Source organism: Aythya fuligula, chromosome 19 (genome assembly GCF_009819795.1).
Source record: "Aythya fuligula isolate bAytFul2 chromosome 19, bAytFul2.pri, whole genome shotgun sequence".
NCBI classification, from domain to species: domain Eukaryota; kingdom Metazoa; phylum Chordata; class Aves; order Anseriformes; family Anatidae; genus Aythya; species Aythya fuligula.
In genome coordinates, this window is record NC_045577.1 from 5,866,561 (window position 1) to 5,887,028 (window position 20,468).

Genomic DNA, 20,468 nt, shown 5'->3' on the forward strand with positions numbered 1-20,468 from the left:
TTCGGAGAACGGGACAAAGTCGGGGGGGACGCGAAGGTCAGCGTGTGCCGGGGAGGGTGAGGATGAGGATGAGGAGGAGGATGAGGATGAGGATGAGGATGGCTCCTTGGCCAGCAGGGCCCTGGTTGGGATGGGCAGAGGGGGAGCACCCCTGTGCCACCGCGTGCCCGTGCTGGTGATACCCATCGGGGAGGGCAGGGGGCTGCAGGGTCCCCGGGTGCAGCTCTCCATCCTCACCAGAGTTTCTTCCCCCCTTTGGCAGCTTTTGCTGCCATTCTGGCTGCACCGATGGGGCTGGGGATGGTAACAGCCATGGGGGCTCAGCCCTTGCGCTTCGGTGCTGACGTCTGGGTCCCCAAAGCTCCTTTTTGGGGGTGCCAGAGCCTTCCTGTGGCATTTTTGGGCAGCGAGCTGGGTCCTGGCCGGCTCCTGCGCCCCAGAGCTCGTGGGGCTGCCTCTCCCTGCGAGGGCACGAGCTCCAAGGAGCCGCCACGCCGAGTCCTCCAGCAAAGCCCCGGCAGCCCCGCTGCCTTCCCGGTGCCCTGGGCAGCCGGCACTTCGCTGCCCCTTCTCACCGCCTGGCCCTGCAGCGGGTTCCCAGGCAGTAAATTAGGGGCGCTGACAGCGGCACAGAGCGCATTGTGAGCGCGGGGACGGCGGCGCTGGCCCTCCGGGGCTGAAACAGGAGCCTGCAATTTCTCAGGGCTGTTGTGACATCTTTGCACAAGCGTGTGATTGAGTCACATTTGCTTTCTCAGCAGAATCCCTTGTTTGCCTGGGTGCACCCCTCCTTCCCTCCCCCTCCGCCCCCTTCCCAGGCTCGGGCAGAGCCCGCAGCCCGCTGCACCCACCCCGTCCCCCCCCCACAGGTCCCCCCTTTTCCCTTTCCAGCCGGGGACCCCTCACACTTTCCATCTGGCACGCTCGCCCGCTTGCTCACGCTTCCTGCTTTCGCCTCCTCCACCCACGGCACCCGCGGAGGAGGGCGCAGAGGCTGCCCCGTGTGTGTCGGGGAGCAGGGGGGGGTGGGATGCGAACCGAAATAAATTTGAGGGGCTGCCACGGGTCCCCGCGAGTGGTGGGGGCCGGGGGCGCAGCGGGCAGGAAGCCGGGGAGGGCTCGTGCCGGAGGAAGAGGCGTTGGTAAGCGTTTCCTCCGGTGACACGGCGGCTCGCGGGGAGAGCTGCTTCTGGAAAATTCCTCTCCGAGTCCTCCCCCCCTCGGAGACGGGGACGGCCCCCGCGGGGCTCGTGGCTGGGCCGGTGGCTGCGGGAGCCAGGCTGCGCTCTGGCGGGGGCTCTCCGTGGGTTTTTAAGGCAAAAAAAAAAAAAAAAAAAAGGAAAAAAAAAAAAAAAGGTGTAAAATGAGCCCTGCTGAGGACGAGGTGAGGATGCTTGGGCAGTCCAGGGGGGGTTCCAGCAGAAAATGGGGTGCGAGCGGGGTGAGCATCTCCCAGCAGGGCCCCCGTGGGGCTGCAGGGTGGGCTACCAAAAGCTGTGAGCGTTGGCGAGCCCTCGCTCACCCCCAGGGAGGTGGGAGGGGAAGGGCTGATGTGTCCGGAGGGCAGAGGAGAGGATTAATGGGATGGAGATGGAGTGGTTCTGCCTCGGAGAGCCCCAGCCCCCTGCTCGCTGCGGCCCACGGTGGGATCCTTCCTTGTGGCTTTTGGTGGGAGGTCGGGGCTGGAGTGTGGCTTTGAGGTTGTAGTTTGGTCAAAGTGAAAGCCTGCAGCGAGGAGGAACCCACCCGGAGCAGAGAGAGGCTGAAACCGAGCTGCTCGTCCCCGGGGGAAAGCACCGAGGGCGGCTGCGGAACCGCGCCGGGACCCCAGGGCTCAGAGGCCAGCCGTGATTTCCTTACACCCACAAGAAAAAAAAACACATCTCCGTGTGCTCTCCTGTGTGGAGACGTAGAGAAGGCCTAGAAAGAAATAGATTCAAGTGACTTTTTGGTGAAGCCACACAGTTCCAGCAGCCAGAGCCTTACAGAAACGCTCGGCACTGGCGCCCTGGTAGCGGGATGCACGTGGCAGCAAATTTGGGAAGGAGTTGGGGAAACCAGGCAGCTGCGTCTTCTGGTGCCTCGGGATATCCTTCTGCCGTGTGCCTGGGGGGTGGTGGAAGGGGTTGGTTTCCTCTCCTGGCTGGGCGAAGTGCCTGGGGCTGGCCCCAGGGCATCTCCAGAGCGTTCCCACGTCCAGCCCTGTTGGGATTTGTAGGGGCTGCGCTCTTGCTCCGTCCCTCTGCACGGCTGAGTGAGCTGCTGAGAGTTTCCCTAGGTGCAAAACCGCGGGGTGTTTCGTGCTGTGGGCGTCTCTTGTCCTTCCTGGCTGGCTTCTCCTTCTTGCAAGCTCCGAGCCGAGGTCGCAGAGCTGCAGGGCAGGTGGCCCAGAGGTGCCCTGGCCTTGGTGCCTGGGGAACGTCGCGGGACGGGGCTGATCCTGGGGAGCAGCAGGCTCAGGGCGGGCAGGGACGTGGCCGTTCCCAGCCACACTGGTGTAAATTCAGAGCAAACTTCAGAGCGTGGGCCAGGGGCTGTTGAAAATCTTGTGCCGTAAACACTGCTCCTTCCCTCTTCGGGAGCACCGTCCCTTTTGGGGACAAAAGCGAGGATCTGACCTCTTGTGGTCGCTGCATTCCCATGGCAGTTTTCAGGTGAAAACTGGGGTCAATCGGCTGCTGCCCGGACACCTCCACGGCCGAGGTTCCTGGGGTGGGAGGCACAAGGAAATCTCTGCACGGCTTTTCAGGAATGAGGGCAGACGGGGCAGGGATTTCACTGCCGAGTGCGTTCAGGGAAACTCGCCACCCGCAGAGGCACCAGAAGAAGGAACAGCACTCGGCACGTTGCATTTCCTCGCGGGTTCCCGTGCCTTTCTTTGGCTGTCGGGGCTTTGCACCTGGCCGGCCCCAGCACCAGGGAGGAGGTTTCCAAAAACCTGGTCCCTGCTGCTGGTTCCTCGCCCCCTCTCCGAGCGCGGCCCCGCAGCGCCCAGGGCTGCGCTGCGGAAGGGAGCGGCCGCCCAAATTTAGAATTTCCTGCTGTGCAATACCCAGAATTGATCTTCTTGCTGATTAAGGAGGAAGAGGTGCTGAGAAAAAAAAAATAAATAATAAAAAAAATAAAAATAGCGGAAGCCCGGGGGGTGTGGGCGCTTTTCTGAATCTCAGCCGGCCTCAGCTGGGGCTCTCCCCCAGCCACAGCCACGGGGCCCTGCTTGGGCACATGCCTGGCTCTGACGCCTCGGCCACAGAGAAATGTGGCTTCTTCTCCTCTGGGTAACTCAAAGACACAGCTTTGAGCTTCCCCTCTGCCAGGGGCAGAGCGCCCAGCTTCTGCCTCAGCACCGGGGATAGGCTAGAAAAGGTTTTCCAGCAGAGCTGGGTCACTGTAGTTTTACTGGCAAAGCCTCTTAGGCAGAAACGGAGATTATAGGGGCGAAAGCTGCTGCTGGTACAGTTCATTCTGGTCCAAAGGAGCTATCCTGGGAAAAAAAAAAAATCCCCCCTGCGCTGTTGTAATTGTTTCTGCTGCGGGACGTTTTGTGGGCTGGGGGGGTTCAAATCGCCTCTCTCCTGGAGGCTGCAAAGCTCCCGGGCTGTTTAAGACGGCGGAGCAGCGGCGCTGCGATGAGACACACGGCGCCGGGGGGGGAAATGCAAGAGGAAAGCTCTGCAGGGAGCAGCAAACGCGGTCCCGGGGGCTGAAACCTGCCCGTGGGGGCTGCATGGGGAACAAGGAAATTTGGGCTTTGTGCTCGTGGCCCCAGGCACGCCAGGGGGATGGAAGATAGCGGAGAAGCTGCGGAGGGACGCGCCGTGCTCCGGGCTGCTCCGAGCGGCTGGCGCCGCGGGATGGGAACGGGGACAAATGTTTTTGGGAGATTTTTCCTTGCCGTATTGGAAATTAATAATAGCGAAGGAGCGCTGCCTGGCGCCGAGCCAGGAAGATGGAAAAAAAAATAAAATAATAAATTACAGGGGAGGTTGATTGAGCAGCCGAGATGCTAGCCTGGGTCTTGCCGTCCCCGGGATCTATTCCGGGCTTTGGCTCCGGTTTCCCTCGTGACCTTGGGGAAGGTCGCGGACGCCGTGCCCCGCTGGTGCCGGCCGGGTGCCTCCTCGGCCTCGGCCTCCTGCTGCTCCTGCAGAAATGGGTGTCAAGGAGCGGGCCGGAGGCTTTCTTGTGCCTCGGTTTCCCCACCCGAGAAGCAGGGGTGGTGGCACCCAGAAGCGGTGTTGTGGAGGGCTGCGGCGAGCACCCTGCCGGCCAAAACCGGGGTCAGGCTCCTGGCCTCGAGGCCGGATCGCTCCCTGCAGAGGCTGGAGCTGAAATAATTCCTCGGCCAGAGCTGATGGAAGTTCCTCGGCCGTGGAGGAGAGCTGAGAGCGCACACACGGCTCCGTGACCCCACTGCTGTCAGTGGAGCGCGTGGGCTGCCCCGAAGGTCTTCTTCTTTGGGAAAATTCCCCTCCGAATTCTGTGGCTCGCGGGTTCGTCGTTCGGAGAAGGAAAAGAGCTTCCCTGCAAATTCCTCAGCTGCTGAGCAGCGCTCGGTTCTGATCTCCCAACTGCCATGGGGCATCTCAGAAGATATATAGAGGTCGTTGTGTTTAAACAAAGGCCGCACAGAGAAAATAGCTGCAATTTATGGGTGCGGCAGGAGGGGAAATGCTTAGGGAACTTTTTTTTTTTTTTTTTTTTTTTTTGTATTTAGAAACAGGCACGGAGTTTATTTTGGTCAAGAGATAGTCACACACAGCAGCTTCAAACAGCAAAACTCCGCAAGGAAAGTGGAAAGCCTCGCGCTGCTCGAGCCAAAATGGCACCGGGGAAAAAAACCTTCCCTGGTTTGCTCCAGAGACCTTCAACCGAGGTGGTTTTTTTGCTTGAGTTTGTTGAGATGAAGGATTGTTCCTCAGCCTGGCTGCCAGGATTTTAGCATCCTAGGAAGGAGTCCTGCGTGGAAGTGCAGCTGCTAGCTGCAGGGTGCTCGGAGCCGTGTGTCTCTCTGGTTTTCCTCCAGCCGGGTGCACACATGAGGGCTTCTCTGTGGCGTGCAAGGTTCCTCCTCCCCGCCTCTCCTCGTGGCTTTTTTTTTTTTGCTGCCTGGCCGTGTTTCTCCACGCCAGCCATCGGCAGCACACCCAGTTCCTCAGTGGGTGCCGGGGAACGCGCCTGCTTGCCGGGGGAAGCGCGTAAACAGGATGGGTGCAGGGGGCCGGGCAGGGGGCGCGGGCTGGGGAGCTGCTCCCCGCTCCTGCTCTGGGGGACCTGATTTCGGGAGAGGTGCCGGGACAGCGGCTGAGGCCCCGCACGTGCTTTGCTTTCTGATGTGCTCGAGTAGGCACGGGCTGGTCGCCAGTAACCCGCCCCTGACCTCGCCTGCTTCGCTGCCTGAGATATTGAGGAGATGGGAAAGGCACGGCCGTGGGGCGCTTCCTTTCCCCCGCTGCCAGGTCAAGTGCCTGCTTCCTCCGTGCGCCTTTGGGGCCGGGGACCCGGCGCATCCATCCTCAGATTCATCCCAGGGCATCTCCAGCCCTGTCCATCGCCTCGCTCCACAGCTTCTGGTGTTGGTGTGGCTCCTCTGGAGCAAGGCTGGCGGGGTCCCCATGCCCAGATGCACAAATAAATTTCACCCATTCCCCTCTGCCCCCTGGGAGCGAAGCACAGGAGCGCAGCCCACATCCCGGGTCCCCGGAGTACTTGGTGGTGCCAAGCCCTGCTCCGAGCCCTGTAAAAAAAAACCCAAAAGGCAGAGAAGTGGGGAGCACGGTCCCGGTGTGCTAAACCTCGGGACCAGACCCCGAAACCTGGAGGAATTTCCCGGGGTTCCTGGTGCGCCGCACGCACGTCATCCTGCCGCGGGTGACGCGAGGGCCGGTGGTTATCTTCTATCAACATCCTGCCAGAGCCCACGTGAGGCCAGGCCCCTGGGGACCGCGGGCCCTGTCCCTGGGGACGTGTGCCAGGGCGGTGGCACCGGGCTGGGTGCTGAGTCTGGCCACGTGGCCCCTCTGCCTGGCCAAGATGGGATGGGACACGTGTGCAGAGCTGGATGCGTCCCCGCTTTGGGGCTAATCCTCATTTTTTTTGCATCCCCATCACCTTGGGGAGCCCGTTTCTGGCGTTTATCTGGGAGTTTTAGGAATTACCCATGCAGGGAGCAAGCCTCTCTCCTGGCATGTGGCGTCTGTGATGCTTACAAGGGAGGAAGGTGGATGGGGTCCTGCTGGGGGGGGCTGTGCCATGCGGGGGGCCGTGCGCCTCGGGGGGCTCGGTGCCGGGGCAGCACGGCTCCAAGTGGCAGTGCCCCGAGCAGGGGCAGCCCTCGGGGGTCTCTCGTGCCCGAATCCCCAGCAGCAGCTCCCTGTGAGCAAAGCAACCCCTCACCCAGCTGCCTGCCCCTCTCTGGCTGCACGTTTGCAGGGCAGCCTGGGGGGGTCCTGGGGGGTCCCACGGCCCCACCGCTCGCCCCCCGTCCACCCCCCTGCGCCCTCCCCGGGGGGCCACGAGCCTGCCCCCTTCCTCGCCCAGGATTGTTTTGCAGGCAGCGTGACAGGATGAGGAGGAAATGTGCCAGGAACGGCTCCGTGTCTCCTCTCCAGAGAGAATCGGGCGGCTATTTTTAAATGCCCCCCCCCCCTTCCTGCCCCCCCGTCCTCCTGCTCCCCTGGGACGGCCGAGCCGGTCGGACGCAGAAACCCAACCAGCCTCTGCCGTGCAACCCCCCCGGCACCACCACCCCTGGTTTTTGGGGTGCTGCTGGGGTCCCTGCTGTCCCGTGCCTCGAGCAGCCCCGTTAGATCCGATTTGGGGTGTGTTGTGGGGTGGGAGGGGGGCGCCCCGTTCCTGGGGGCGATGCTGCCTCCAGGCAGAGGCTAGGGCTGGGTACAGAGGGTGAAGGGGGAGGAAGGCAGTGACGACCGTGTCTGGAGGCTCTCTGTGTTGAATTTGGGGTCGTGCAGCAGCAGGGGGGTTGGGAAGCAGGGCAGAAGGAGTTTGGGGGTGTCGGGAAGCAGCTGGGGCTCGCTGAGGGCAGAGCCTGCGCCGGGCTGGAGACTGAAACCCCGCTGTCTTCTTCCTCTCTTGCAGATTTCTCAAACCAAGTCAATTCCACGTCCCTGAACTCCCCCACCAGCCGGGGCCCCATGGCCACCCCCTCCCTCCACCCGTCCATCGGGCCGGGCATCGGCTCCTCGCTGGGCTCCCCGGGTCAGCTCCACTCGCCCATCAGCACCCTGAGCTCGCCCATCAACGGCATGGGGCCCCCCTTCTCCGTCATCAGCTCCCCCATGGGCCCGCACTCGATGTCCGTCCCCTCCACGCCCAGCCTGGGATTCGGTACCAGCAGCCCGCAGGTAAAGGGGAAGGGGATGGGGACGTGGCCGCTGCTCCGTTATAGGGGCAAGGACACAGCCGGGGAGGGGTGGGGGGGGATGATCCTGGCCCCGTTGTGCTGCCCAAGCGAGCACGGGGAGCAAAACCCCCTCGCAGACATCCCCGGAGAGGCGGGCAGGCGCCGAAGGGTGGCGAAAAGCAGAAGCCCAAGGGGGAAATGAAGCCGGGGCGCCCTGCTGCTCCGGCAGGGTTTGGGGACCGCGGGGGCGCAGGGCTGGAGAGCATCCACCCATCCGTCAGCTGCCATCGCCTGGCCCCCCCCGCTCCTAGATGGGAGTGAAACGGGAGCAGGGACTGCCCCTGGGTCTCCTGGGGATGGGCTGAGCTCGGGCAGAGGGGCTGGAGCCCCCCTTGGCACTGCCCTGTCCCCTCCCCGGGACCCCGCACATCCCCTCTTGGTCCCCGGTCCCGGAGGCACGCACCGGGGGGCTCCCCTACCCGCTGCCCCTCCTGCCCCTCACGGAGGGAGGAACCAGTGTTGGTTGGCTGAAGATTATGTAAAAAAAAAAAAAAAACAAAAAACCAACCTCCAACGGGGGAGAGATAAGCTCTTTTTAAAAATAGCAGGATCGGGGCGAGCTGGCCAGCCCCCGCCACCTGTTGCTGGCTGCTCGCACGTTATATGTTTAGTAAAAGGGCAGATTAAGGAATTGGCTGCCACCTGCCACTCACTGCTGGGTTATTTATTCCGAGCCCTCGCCGGGAGTCGAGCACCTGCCGGCACCTTTATTTTTAAATCTGGGCCTGATTGCTTTCCAGCAAGAAGGGGTTTTTTCTGCCCGGGGCCGGGGAGGGACGCGCTGTGCCGGCGGTGTCAGCCAGCCCCGGGACCACCCCACACCGCAGGGAGGTGGCTGTAGGGTTCCCCCATGCCGGATCCAGCCCCTGACCCCATAAATTTGTGGGGAGCTGCCCCTGCCCGGAGCAGAGCCAAGGGGCAGGGTGGCAGTGCCGCCTCCCATCCCGTGACCGAGGGAAGGGGGAACTGAAACGGCTCCTGGGGAAGGGGCAGCGAGAGCCAAAGGGGCCGGGAGAGCATCAAAAGGGTGGGGAAGGAGCGGGGAAAGGGGGGGAGGAAGGGGGTGACGCGGCCCCGGCTTCGATTGAAGGGCACAGGGTGGTTTAGGGGTGGAGGGGCCGGAGGAACCGAAATAAAACCCAGCGGCGGGGTGACAAAAGGGGAAGCGAGAGCGCGGTCGGATGGTGCCGGGGAGCATCCCCGAGCCCAGCCGCGGACGTGTCTGAGGTGGTTTTTCCTCGAGGAGGTTTCCAACCCGCTGGCTCCTGCCGGCTGTCCCCTGTCTGGGCGCCTCAGGGCCCTGGCAGCGGGCTGGGGCCTACCTGGGCCCGTGGAGGAGGAAGAGGAGGAGGAGGAGGAGGAGGAAGGGGGTAATGAGGCGTGCGGCCCCAGCCGCCGGGTGGGGCCGGCCCTGATGGAAGGAGCTCGGTGTCAGCTGGCGGGTGCCACTTGCCATCAGGCCATGCCTCGTTGCCTCGCGGGAAGCAGCGGAGCAGAAGGGCAACGGGGACGCTGAGGCCTCTTCAGCCTCTTCCCCAGCTCCTGCCGGCATCAGGGTGGGAATGGAGCCCTCAGCTCCCCAAAATTTGGGCTGGAAGGAGCCCTCAGCTCCCCGGATTCGGGCCACTGTCCCTCTCTGTTTCATCCCACGCCTCCGGCCCCGCACAAGACGTCAGCCTTGACCCCGAGCATCCCCTCCCCGCCTGGGAGCTCGCAGAGCCTCCAAACGCAGCCCAGCAGCCAGGATGCCCTACAAGGGGGTCCCCAGCACCCAGGGACCCTTCGCTGCTCCCCAGGGGGGGATTTGGGGAGCTGGGTGCTCGCACGGAGCCAGGCATGTGCCGGCGGAAAGCCCCAGGGCGCTTTGCAGCGGGGAGCAAAGCCCCAGCCCGACCCTGAGGCTGTTTACTGGGATTTAACACATCTTTAAGACCTCTTAAAGTTTCTGGGAAAACAATAATAATAATTAAAAAAAAAAAAGTATTTTCAGTAAGAGATGACAGGGAGGGGCTTCCCACGCTGGATGTTTCTTCCTCTCCCTCCTGCTCTGCTGCTCGCAGCCAGCAGCAGCCCGGGGATGAGCAGGGAGAGGCCAGGAGCAGGATCAGGCTTCTGCAGGGCTGCTCCCTGCCTTGGCACAGGGCTCTTTGTAAATCCAGGGGGGCTGCAGAAAGAGTAGGGTGTTGTTTTTTTTGTTTTTTTTGGAAGAGGAAGCCTCCGAAAAGGAGGTTGCCAGTGGAACAGAGGGGACAGGATTCGGTCCCCGGCGCAATGAACTAAAAAGGGAAAGGAGAGGAGCCGAGGAGTCCCAGCGCACGGGGCTGCCACGTCATTCGGGAAGCGGAGCAGCAGTTCCCCTGGGTCCCCGGCTGCCTCGCAGGGCTGGAGCCATCCTGCCCGGGGAAGGGGGAGCAGAAACTCGGGGCCGGGGCCGTGCGGGCTTCCCGCGGCACGTGCTGCCGGCTCCGCGCCAGCCACGAGGGGAAGGAGCGGGGCCGGCGCCGGGGCGGCGTGGGAACCCCACAGAACACGTGGGAACCCCACAGAACACGTGGGAACCCCGCAGCACACGTGGGGCTTCTGGCGAAACCCAGGCGGGTGCTGCAAGAGGAACCCAGGACTTCTCCTCCCAGCCCGGGGCTGACTCAGCCCCGGCGGGCGTCGTGCTGATGCCCAGGGGGGCGGTGGCACCCCCGAGGGCTGGGGTAGGGGCGAGGTGATGCTCTCTCCACGTCTCGTTTTGCTGGACACCCCCCCAGAGGGATGCTCGGATGGGCTCGGTGGGCTGCTGGGGCTGGGGGATGTGGTGGAGGATGGTTTATCTTCAGCTGAAATCCTCTGCCCCGGCTGCGGCGGCAGGTGAGAGCGCGGCACCTGGCAAATGGCTCTGTTCCCAAAAAAGTGCTCCAGGGAGCGTTGCTCGAGACAGTGACCCCAAAACCGTGGAGGGACGTGCTGCTGCAGTGCCTCTGCAGGTAGCTCGTGCCTTTCTCCTTGGTGTTGTCAGGCCCCAAAGGGCGATGCTCCCGGCCCCCTCCCTGCCCCATCGTGGTGGAACCGAACGGCCCCGAGCAGCTGAGAGCCAGGAGCGCGGCTCCGGGTCCCGCTGCCTTTGGTTTCCTCATCTGTCACGGGCAGGGCAGGAGAGGAAAACCCTGCACATTTCTCCAGGGGGGGGTTTGCCTCGCTCCGCTCTGCGGTTATTAGTCAGCTGCCTGCCAAATATTCCCCACCAGCCTGGAGACTTGAAAGGCAGAGGAGCGGCTGCGCTCGTCTCGTTGACGGATCGCGAGCCCTGGGACTTCCCTGAATTAATTTGTGACAAGTGCAATTGCTGAGCGTCTCTATTAAGGGAGGAGAGAGACAACAACGCGAAGCACAAATCCTGCGGATCCCACCTGGATTTAGTACTTGGCAGGGCTGGGGGCTCTGCTGCAGTCCTTGGCACCGCTCCTCGCTGCTCTCTGGAGCTGAACAAGCCTGGCTCCGTGCACCCCAGGGACACGGATAAACCCCCCCTTGGGCTGGGCAGGGGACCCTGCTGTGTCCCTGGCCCCTCTCGATGGGGCTGAGCAGGGAGGGCATCGTGGCAGCGGCACGGAGCAGCGTGCAGCAAGGTCTTTCTGGTGACACGGTGCATAAAATCCGCTCGACCTCCTGACGCAAAGAAAACCCCCGAGGCTGTGAAGGCACGGACGGCTGCTGAGATGAGGCCGCCAGCTTGTAACTCGGAGGCTGGGGCTGTAATTCCGTCCTCTCACACCTTCCCTTCATGCCTCAGCGGGCTGTGAGGGGCGTGCAGCCTCGGGCAGAGGCGCGGATGGCAGAGCTGGTGTGGATCAGCCCCAGCTGCACAGGTTGCTGTGATACCGCCACGGGTCCCCCTTCCATCTCCGTGCCTCAGTTTCCCCCTGTGTTTGGGGGGATCACGGGGCCCTGCCTGTGATATAAAGCAGGAATCCTCGCCAGCACCCATGTCCCGGCTGCTGCTTTTAATTCTCCTCCTCCTTCCCTGCCTGTTGGGCTCGGCAGGGTCGGGATGGGAGCCCGGGGGGCTGCAGAGCGCCGAGCGGTGTCCCACGCCTGCCAGCTCTGCAAAGCCAGGCCCCGCTGCAGCTGGGATCTATTTATTTGCTGCGGAGCTTTCCTTGGGAGAGAGAGAATGCTAAAAGGAGATCTATAAATTGCCGAGCGAAAGCGCTCGTGTCCTGGCCTTTGTCATCCCTGCAGGCGCTCGCTCCCACGAGCTGTCGCTGCCAAGCATCCTCCCTGCCCTTTACACCAGGGGGAGGGCTGGGGAGCACGAGGAGATGCGGGCTGTCCCGTGGTGCTGGGCAGCACAGAAGGAGCTCAGCCTCACGTTAATCCATGCCGGAGCATCTCCCATGGGGCTGGTGCTGGGAGCAGGACCCGGTGTCCCCCTGCCACCAGCTCCGAGCCAGGGCAGCAGACGAGCCCCTGGGCTTTGGTCTCTGGTCTCAGGTGCCCAAATCCTCTTGGCTCAGCGCTGCGGATGTGGGTTTTAAACTGTGGTGCTCCCCGTTTGAGGGTTGTCCCCTACTCCAAACGTAGCCCCCACGTCCCGCCTGCTCCCTGCTGAGTGCCCTGCTTTTGTCTCGACAGCTCAACTCGCCCATGAACCCCGTCAGCAGCTCCGAAGACATCAAGCCCCCCCTGGGGCTCAACGGGGTCCTCAAAGTGCCAGCACATCCCTCAGGAACGATGGCCTCCTTCACCAAGCACATATGTGCCATCTGCGGGGACAGGTCTTCAGGTACGGCTGGTCCCTGTGCCGGGTGCTGCTGTCCTGCACGAGCACAGCGAGGCTTTGCATCGTGTCCGGGGCACAAAGGGACAAAAAAAAACCCTATACAAAAGCCTCCCCAGGCTGTCTGCTCTCAGGCGGGCGCTGTCACGAGCCAGGTGAGATGTGCTCGCCGCGGCTCTTTGACCTCTCCCATTCTTCATCATGCCCTGACGGTAAGGAGAGAAGTAAACAATTTGTCCGGCTCCTCGGAGGAGTGAATCCCCCAGGTCACAGCTTAGCCAGCGGTGTTTTATCCTCGGCCCTAAGCAGTGCTGCCCCTCAGAAGGCCGGGCATTAGCTGAGCGTCCCTCTCTCCGCATCCTTTGATCCGTAGCTGGTCTCATCACATAGCACCAGATAAAAAGATGTGCTTCGCATGGAGCCTCTCCACTCATGGGAGATAAAGATGTGCTAATTCCCTTTATTCTCATGCTATTTTAAAAGCTTTCTGCTCCCTAATTGCTCTGGCGTCTGGGTTTGGAGGTCCTTGGGGACCCCTCCTTGCTCTGTCGGGCTCGGTGGCTGGAGGGGGGCGCGTGGCGGAGCGGGCTGAGCCTCGTGTGCGGCGTGGGGTGCCCAGGGGGAACGGGGTGACAGGGACGTGCCCCCATTTTTTGCTGTGCTGCATCTCCCTTGGTTTCATTCCAAAATGGTGGGGGCTTTTTCTGGCTTTCTCGGATGCTCTGGAAGTCAAGTGAAGGCAAAGCTGCTGCCCTTCAGCTCATGGTCACCGTGCCAAGAAGCCTCAGCTTCCTCCGCGCACTGCCCTGGGCAGAGCTGCGGGTCCCTGGGGCATCTTTATGCCCCCGGGGACCCTCGGTGCATCCCCTAACCCAAGTCCTGTCCCCATTGCAGGTAAACATTACGGGGTGTACAGCTGCGAGGGCTGCAAAGGCTTCTTCAAGCGCACGGTGCGGAAGGACCTGACCTACACGTGCCGCGACAACAAGGACTGCTTGATCGACAAGCGCCAGCGCAACCGCTGCCAGTACTGCCGCTACCAGAAGTGTCTTGCCATGGGGATGAAGCGAGAAGGTAAGGCAGGGAGAGCCTGGCCCGGGCACCCAAGGGTGCTGTGTGTCCTGCAGGCACCTGTCCTTCCTCGGGAGGCTCCGGCACGCTGCCGGGGAGCTCGCTCTCCTCATTTTGGGGTTATTTTATGGTAGAAAATGCACCAAAAGCTTTCCTTTCCCACCTTTCCTTTCCCTGTAGAGAGGTGAGAAAGCTGCTGGGGCACGTTTTGGGGGACAAACCTGGCTTTGCCTTTCCATCCCATGCAGCCCGGGATGCTGAGCCCTGCAAACCCCGAGCTGGGCAGGGGACGTTGCGCACAAAGAGCCCACGGTTACTGTGCTGCTGCCTCGGAGAGGCTCCCGCAGCTGGTGCGTCCCAGCGGCTCGCTGTTTATCTTTCACACCTCTCACGGGGTGGCTGTTGGGGTGAGGGGAGTTATCGCCCTGCTCGGCTGCCTGCGGACACGGCCTCGTCTCAGGGCTCTGCTGCCCTAACCCAGAAAAATTCCCTAGCAGTAGCGATACTGTTTTTTTTTTTTTTCTTTTTCTTCCTGGGAGGATAAAGGAAATTCAGTCTTGTAAAAAGATCTCCCCTACCCTTACTGGAATGTAAATGTAGGATCTGAAACTCCCTGGCAGGGCTTCTTTTCAATGCTCTTTTTAAATGCTGACTGCACCTCTTTCAAACTGCTGGCAGAATAGGCTTTTAGCAGAGGCGATGTGAAAATGACCCCTGGGTGCTGCTCAGGTCTCCGGTGCCTTCTCCCCTTACATCTGCCGAGCACCCTGGCCTGGGGCAGGCGGGCAGAGCCCTTCCTCTGCCGGCTGCAGCGAGTGGTGCTCCCGCCGTGTCCTTTTGGAGAGCTCTTGGTCTTGTCCCGGGCACGAAATGCACCCCTGCTCTCCCTGGCCCCATGGAGTTTCATCCTTCGGAGCTCAAAAACGTGGCTTTCTGCCCCAAACAGTGATGGGTTGTGCACGGGGAGGTGGCTCTGCCAGGCGTGGCTGCGGGCAGACGCCTCGTTTGGTGGAGCAGCGTGGTTTGAGGGGGTGGACACGTTGCTTTTGTTAGGAACACGATGCACAGCGGGTACCTCTGAGAGACACCCCTGGGTGGAGCTTGGGGTGCTCCCGGCTCCCTCCCCACCGTCACCCCCAGCAAATATTCATTGGAGAGGGGATTTCTCCGTGGCAAACTTCTCCTTGGAGAAGAAAACTGGTGCACACAAGGTGCAGCCCACTCAGACCACCAGGACACACATCCAGGAGAAGCGCATGGAGATGAGCGGCTGCACGGCAGGGCTGCAGGCAGGCTGTGGGGCAGGGGAAAGGCAAAACCCTACAGACAGATCCACCCGGGCAGAGCCCGTGGCCGTTTGTGATCCTGCTCATCTCCTTCCCCTCGGCTCGCCCGCGCTGATCTCCTGCCATCGGGCACCTGCCTCGTGCCTACCGTTAGCGGGGATTGCATGGGCAGCACCATTAAAATTATAGCCCTATTAATTAATTTCTAAGTGGCGGTGGAATTCCCCGGGGAGCGCGTACAGTAGGAGGACTCTATTAATTCATCTTGATTAACATTATCACAATGAATACCGAATGAATTCGTAACGATCAGCCAATTATTTAAAAAGTGTGACAGATGGGAGCTTTGGAACTCCACGAGGGCGCTCGGGCGGCGCGGGCTGATCTGCTGCCGGCGCTGCACGAGGAGAGCTCTGGAGAAGGGGAAAATCCCGCTGTGTTGGCAGCCAGCGGGTGTTTGGGGTAAAAACCCCGCGTAGGGAAAGCTGGGATAGCTGCCCTGGTCCCCAGATAAAGATCTCTCCTGTTACAAGCCTGGCAGCTCAGCGCCTCCTGCCAGGTTTGGAGATGTCCCAGGGCTGGTTTCAGACCTGAAAGAGAGAAGTTGGAGCTTGCTGAGCTTTGGTTTCGAGAAGCTCCCGGATTTCACGTGGGATTACCCACCTGATGTGCCAGCAGAGTATCTCCTTCCCCTTGCATCCATCCCAGCTCACTGCTGTCCTGCAGGGCCAGCCAGGAGCCTTGTCCTCACGGCAGCCCTGCCGTCTCCACGCCGCCTCTCTTTTGGGGAGCAGCTTTGGGCTAAATCCCGCACGGTAATTCCTTCTGCCCAAATGCTCGCTTAACAACAAAGCTGGCTTTTTATCCTCTCGTGTAAACTGTTCCATCTTTTAAGTAACAGCCGGGGTAATGGGCCTCATTTCCTTAAAAAATATCTCGCTCTGGAGACCTAATTTATAGCTACATAAACGCATACCAGACTCCTGCTGGGAAAGTCTCTCTCCTGTAGCCCAAAGGTATTTGGATGTCGTGGAAGTGCAGTAAAACCCTCCAAACTAAGGGCTAAGCGCTCCGGTGAAGAACTAAAACACATCCTGTGTGGCAGCGGGCGCTGCTGTGAGCTGCAGAGCCACACTGGGAAGATGAGGGCTGCAGGGCTTGCCCAAAAACCCGGTGCAAGGAGGGTTAAAAGGCTCCTCACGTAGCTGATGGGTTGGCTTTGAGCTCCCAGCACCCGGGGGGCTCCAGGTGCTTGTGCCAAGGGCAGACGGACCCTAACCTTGTGCTCCAGGGGGGGATCCCTGCAATTCCAGGGGGAATCCCAGGGCAGGGGAAGCAACGTGGCTGCAGTGGAGGGAGCTCGGGATGTGCTCCTGGAAGGACAGGGTGCTGCTTCTGTGCCGGGAGGCTTTGCTTTTCCAGCCAGGTCTGGGGGATATTGGCTTCGAGGGGTGAAAACCTGCAGAAGTGGAGGATTCCTCCTAGAGTGTGCACCTCTGGCTGCTCCCCGTTAAGGGAAGGGTGGGATGGATGCTGGTAGATGCTGATGCTGCCCGAGCCTCGTGGGTTCCGAGGTACTGAGGCGGTGATAAATAAGTGACTGGGAGCATTTTTCCCCTGTGAATTACTGCCAGCTGTGCGAGCCTTTGGTTTTTGCACTCTGTCTCCCACTGAATACCGGATAGTCAACAGAAGTGAGATTACCATCAGGGATCTTGACTAATGCAGGGATTATTGCTGTGGGGGTGGCTGTTTGCATCCAGAAGGCCAACTCGCTGCTTGATCTGTTCCTGATTAGGGTCTGAGGTGGGTCTCGGTTAGCAGAACAGCTTTGGAGGCTCTGCGCATCAGCAGCCGTCTATTTTAAGGGAAAAAAAATGGAAAGTGCTGTTGAGCTGGGGAGGAGGAGGTCTTGCAAAGAGATGGGAGTAAACACCCAGGGTCTTGGGATAATGGCAACTTGCGTGCAGGGCTGTTAGCTGGGGTTAGCTTCGGAGCTGAGCGGGGTCACCCGAGCCTGCAAACCCCCTGGCCCCGTGTTAACAGCGTTAGCAGTGCTGTTTTCTCCTGCAGTGGGGTCCCAGCCCCGTATCACCAGCACCAGGAGCAGGAAGCAGCAGCGAGGAGCCCTTTCCCATGCTCCCGCAGCAGCTCGCAGCGAGCCCCCGTTGGGAACGGCACAGCCCGGCCCCCTCCGCCCCCGCCGCTCCTTCCCTTCCCCGGGCAGCCCGCGGCTCTCCGCTCGCCCTGCCGAGACCGAGGCCGACCAGGGTGGCTGGCTAGTGGTGAATCTCCGCCAAGAAGCCGTGTGAGTGACCCCCAAAGCCACGACGTGGCGGTGGTGGCCTCCAGCAGCCTCCAAGGCGCGATGCCGCAGCGCTCGGACGTCCCTCGCTGGCTCCAGGACCCTGTTACCCCGAGCTCCTGCAGGGCCGAGGGTCTTAACCCAGGGTTTGCTCCCTGCTCAGCCCTGCAGGAAGCTTTGTGCCTGCAGAACCTCAGCACCTCTCCTGGGAGCTGCCCCCATCACCCACTCACTCCTGAGGGACCCAAGTGTCCTCCCGTGTTGGCCAGGAGTCGCTTGGAGCTCACCGATGTGCGCCCAAACCCCCTCCCCGCTGCATCTCTGCAGCCCCCACACCTCCAGCCCCAGCTCCCGGAGCATCCTCGGGGCAAAAAGGAGCGAGAGGAGTCTGGGGAAAAAGAGCAGGAATTCGGGTCTCCCGCCTGCCCTTCCAAGCGAACGCAAAAGCAGGCAAGTGGCCATACCCCAGCGAAGGGGCAGAGTTCAAGAGCGCAGTTATTTTTAGTAGTAATTTTGGAATGGAAAATGCTTTTCAGCTTAATGAGCTTGTTTCTTATATCCTTTTAAAGAGCTGCTCTTTAAAGCAGCTGGTTAAAGGATGCTGTTGTGTTTCTTTTTTTTTTTTTTTTTTTTCGTTGTTGTTGTTTTGAAGGATACTTGGAAGGTTGAGAAAAAGGGTTTGGTTTCTGATTTTCTCTCCCTGCTTTGGCAGTGTTATACTTTGCCGTGCCCAGGTTGTGAGAGTGAAGTGACCTGCTCCTTTTAGCTTTTGTTTTCCAAAGCCCTTCCCTGTGCAGGCTGACTGCGTGCGAATATCTCAATCCACTCTTTAACACTCCATTTCCCTGACATCACATTTCTTAGCATCACGGCAGCATTTTGCCTCTCTTAGCAATACCAAACACCATATCCGAGTGAAAGCGCCGCCGTTTATTTCCCGTACCGCAGCTTTTGAGCTTGTTCACCATAAAAAGCTGCATCTGGGAGACAAGGGAGGCACAGCCACACGAAGGCGAGGCAGAAGGAACACAGTCAGAATTGGTTTCCCCAGCCGTGGCGGCGCTTTCCATATAAACAGGTACCTCAGGCGTAAGCGCTTCAAGATGCCTCTGATGCACGGCTGAGATGCAGCTTCATAAAAAGGCAGCAGAGCCCAATAAATTCCACCGCTGGTGAAACGGAAATCCCCAATAACCCTCCCCCCAGCACTTCATAAATAAAGCAGCCACCCACTTGTAGGCTTGGGGAAAATGGAGCAGGTTTGGGTCTTGGAGGCCACCGGAGCCTCCGGGCTCTCCAAGAGGAGAGCGGTGAGTCGGGGCACCCCGCTGGCAGGATGGCACCCGAGGCAGCGGGATCAGGTCTTCTGAAAAGCAGAGGGTTGGGTGGGGAGGCCACCCTCATCCCCCAGTGCTCCAGTGAGGCTGGGCTGGGCACGAGAGGCCTCAGCTGCCCGTCTGTGAAATGGGCGCAGCCGCGTGCCCCGAGAACCTTGGGCCTCCTGGGGATGGGGCCGGGGCTGAAAATCTGCCTGGGTCCCTGAAATCTGCCTGGGCTGCAGTGGTCTGGAAAGGGGCATCAGCCCCGTGTGCCTCTTCTGCTGTCATCTGCTGTGGTTTTTGCACTGCCCAGGGATGAGGTCGAGTCCTGGTGCCTGCCCTCCGTGTGCCACTCGCCGGATCCGTCCCCCAGAGAAAGACCCATTCAGTCACGTCGTGGTGGGAGTGAATTATTCTTCCCCCTCGTCCCCTGAGAAAAGGAACAAAGCCCAGCCAGTCGCCCATGTTATTGTTCCTGGAAGGAGGGGTGTTTGTCTCAGACACAAGCCCTCCTCTCTCTGGAGGCAGGCTGATTACAAGCTGATGGAGCCTGCAGCTCTCTGCGAGCAGACAAGCGCGCCGCTGACCCCACGGCTGATGGGGGCACCTCGGCACTGCCTCGGTGCAAAGCCCCATTCCCTCTGTGCCTCTGGCTTCCTGCATTAAAATCCCTCGAGTGCAGAAGCTCGGGGGTCCCGAGCACGGGGACAGCAGGTCGGGGTACCCGTGGCTTTGGTCCAGACCCCACGGGTCCGAGCGTTTCAGCAAAATGCTGCTGCATCAGCGTCGAAGACACCAAGTTGGTTTTCTGCTTGCATCTCTCACCAGGCTTTAGAAGCAGAGCTTGCATTTGAAATCTTTCTCTTTCTTCAAGCTAATTAGGCTGCAGATCACAGCATCGGGTTTCTCTCCGCCAGCCAGAAGCTTGAAAAGGAAAGAAACCTTCTGCCCGAGGACTGGGATCCCCGGGGCGATCGCACGGCTCTGAGAGCAGGGGCTCGGTGACAGGGGCACGAGGCTTGGGGAGCAGTGACAGCAGTTGGGGTGCAGAGTTTTCCTCGTCGCTGCAGCGGGTAGAATTTACATTATTTTCACGTCAGCTCTTGGTCCTGGGCAGCTGAGGTTCTTCTGCAAGCCACGGGATGAGGCATTTTGGTTCTTTCAGAGGGAGAAGCCACCGAGAAGTGGTCTTAGCGCACGTATAGTGCTGTACCGCGGCCTGGGGAAGTGCAGGCGGGCTTGGGATCTCGAGATGAGAAGTGACAGCAAGCAGCCTCGGGCAAGAAGAAGCCAAATGAAGCGGAATAACATGAGCGCCTCTTCATCAGGTGCCATGGCAAACACAGGCTTCTGTCCTTGGCTCGGCTCAGACATAGCTGGAGGAGGCGCGGCCGCCTCCGAGAGCTCCCCGACTGCAGCATCTTTTTTCTCCTCAAGTGCATTGCAGGTTTTAAATGCTTCCCTTCTGTTAGGAAAATCAGACTAAAAAAAACCAAAAAAACAAACCTCTCAACCATGCGAGTCTCCTTGAAGACAAATAAAAGCATCGGCACGGCCGTCAGCACAGAGGAGACTGCAGAAGCTGGTCTCTGAAAACACAGCACGTTGGACGGGGCGGTGCAACAACAGCTCGGCCCTGCTCTGGGGACAAACATGCCCTGCTGTGCCACCCTAAATACAGAAATTGGCATTGGTGGGACCCGCACGGTGCTAAAAGCGTGCAGCCAGGGTGGTGAGGGCAGCAGGGGATGAGGACACGGCTGCATCCATTGCAGACAAGCCCTGCGGTCTGTCCTGAGCACTCTGTCCATGCCAAGAGGGGCTCTGTTGAGGCTGTAATAATGTGGTGGGAGACGGGAGAGCCTGGCCAGCGGGGAGGTGTTGCCAGCCCCTTACCTCGTTGCCAGCAGAAAAGAGCAAAAGAGCCCGGCCGCGGTTTGGAAAGGTCCTTGTGGGTCACGCAATCAAGTGCCTGGTTAATGCAGGGTTCTTTAGCCCTCTTCTCAAGGTGATCCTGAGCAGCAGCTGGATTCTCCTTACCCCCAGCTAAGCACAAAGTTGCAGCCTGGAGGGGGAAATGGATGCTGAAGGAGAGGAGGGAGCCAGCAGCGCCAGGTGCCCTGAATTACCGCGCTGCGCAGCCTGTCCTTGCTGCTCCTGTCTCCCTACCACGTGGGAGACAGGAGGTAGAAGCATCTTGGGGCCTCTCCACGGTTGAGAAAACTTATTTTTTCTTAAATATACATTGATTGTGTCACCAGGGAGAATTCGGGTTGGAGGAGCCGGTCACAGACCC

At 60.5% G+C, this 20,468-nt stretch overlaps 1 protein-coding gene across 2 annotated transcripts in view; it reads left to right on the plus strand.

The window, feature by feature from the left end:
• Nucleotides 1–20,468, plus strand: part of RXRA (retinoid X receptor alpha) — a 93,046-nt gene that overhangs the window by 52,731 nt on the left and 19,847 nt on the right. Inside the window, exons 1-4 of one of the 2 annotated variants that reach the window (XM_032200620.1) lie at nucleotides 1,114–1,142; nucleotides 7,099–7,364; nucleotides 12,047–12,197; nucleotides 13,086–13,265. In XM_032200620.1, the coding sequence (XP_032056511.1) occupies nucleotides 7,155–7,364; nucleotides 12,047–12,197; nucleotides 13,086–13,265 (541 nt within the window). In that variant the 5' untranslated portion in view covers nucleotides 1,114–1,142; nucleotides 7,099–7,154. Of the gene's footprint in view, nucleotides 1–1,113; nucleotides 1,143–7,098; nucleotides 7,365–12,046; nucleotides 12,198–13,085; nucleotides 13,266–20,468 lie in introns of those variants that run through there. The other variant, XM_032200618.1, reaches the window with a different exon arrangement.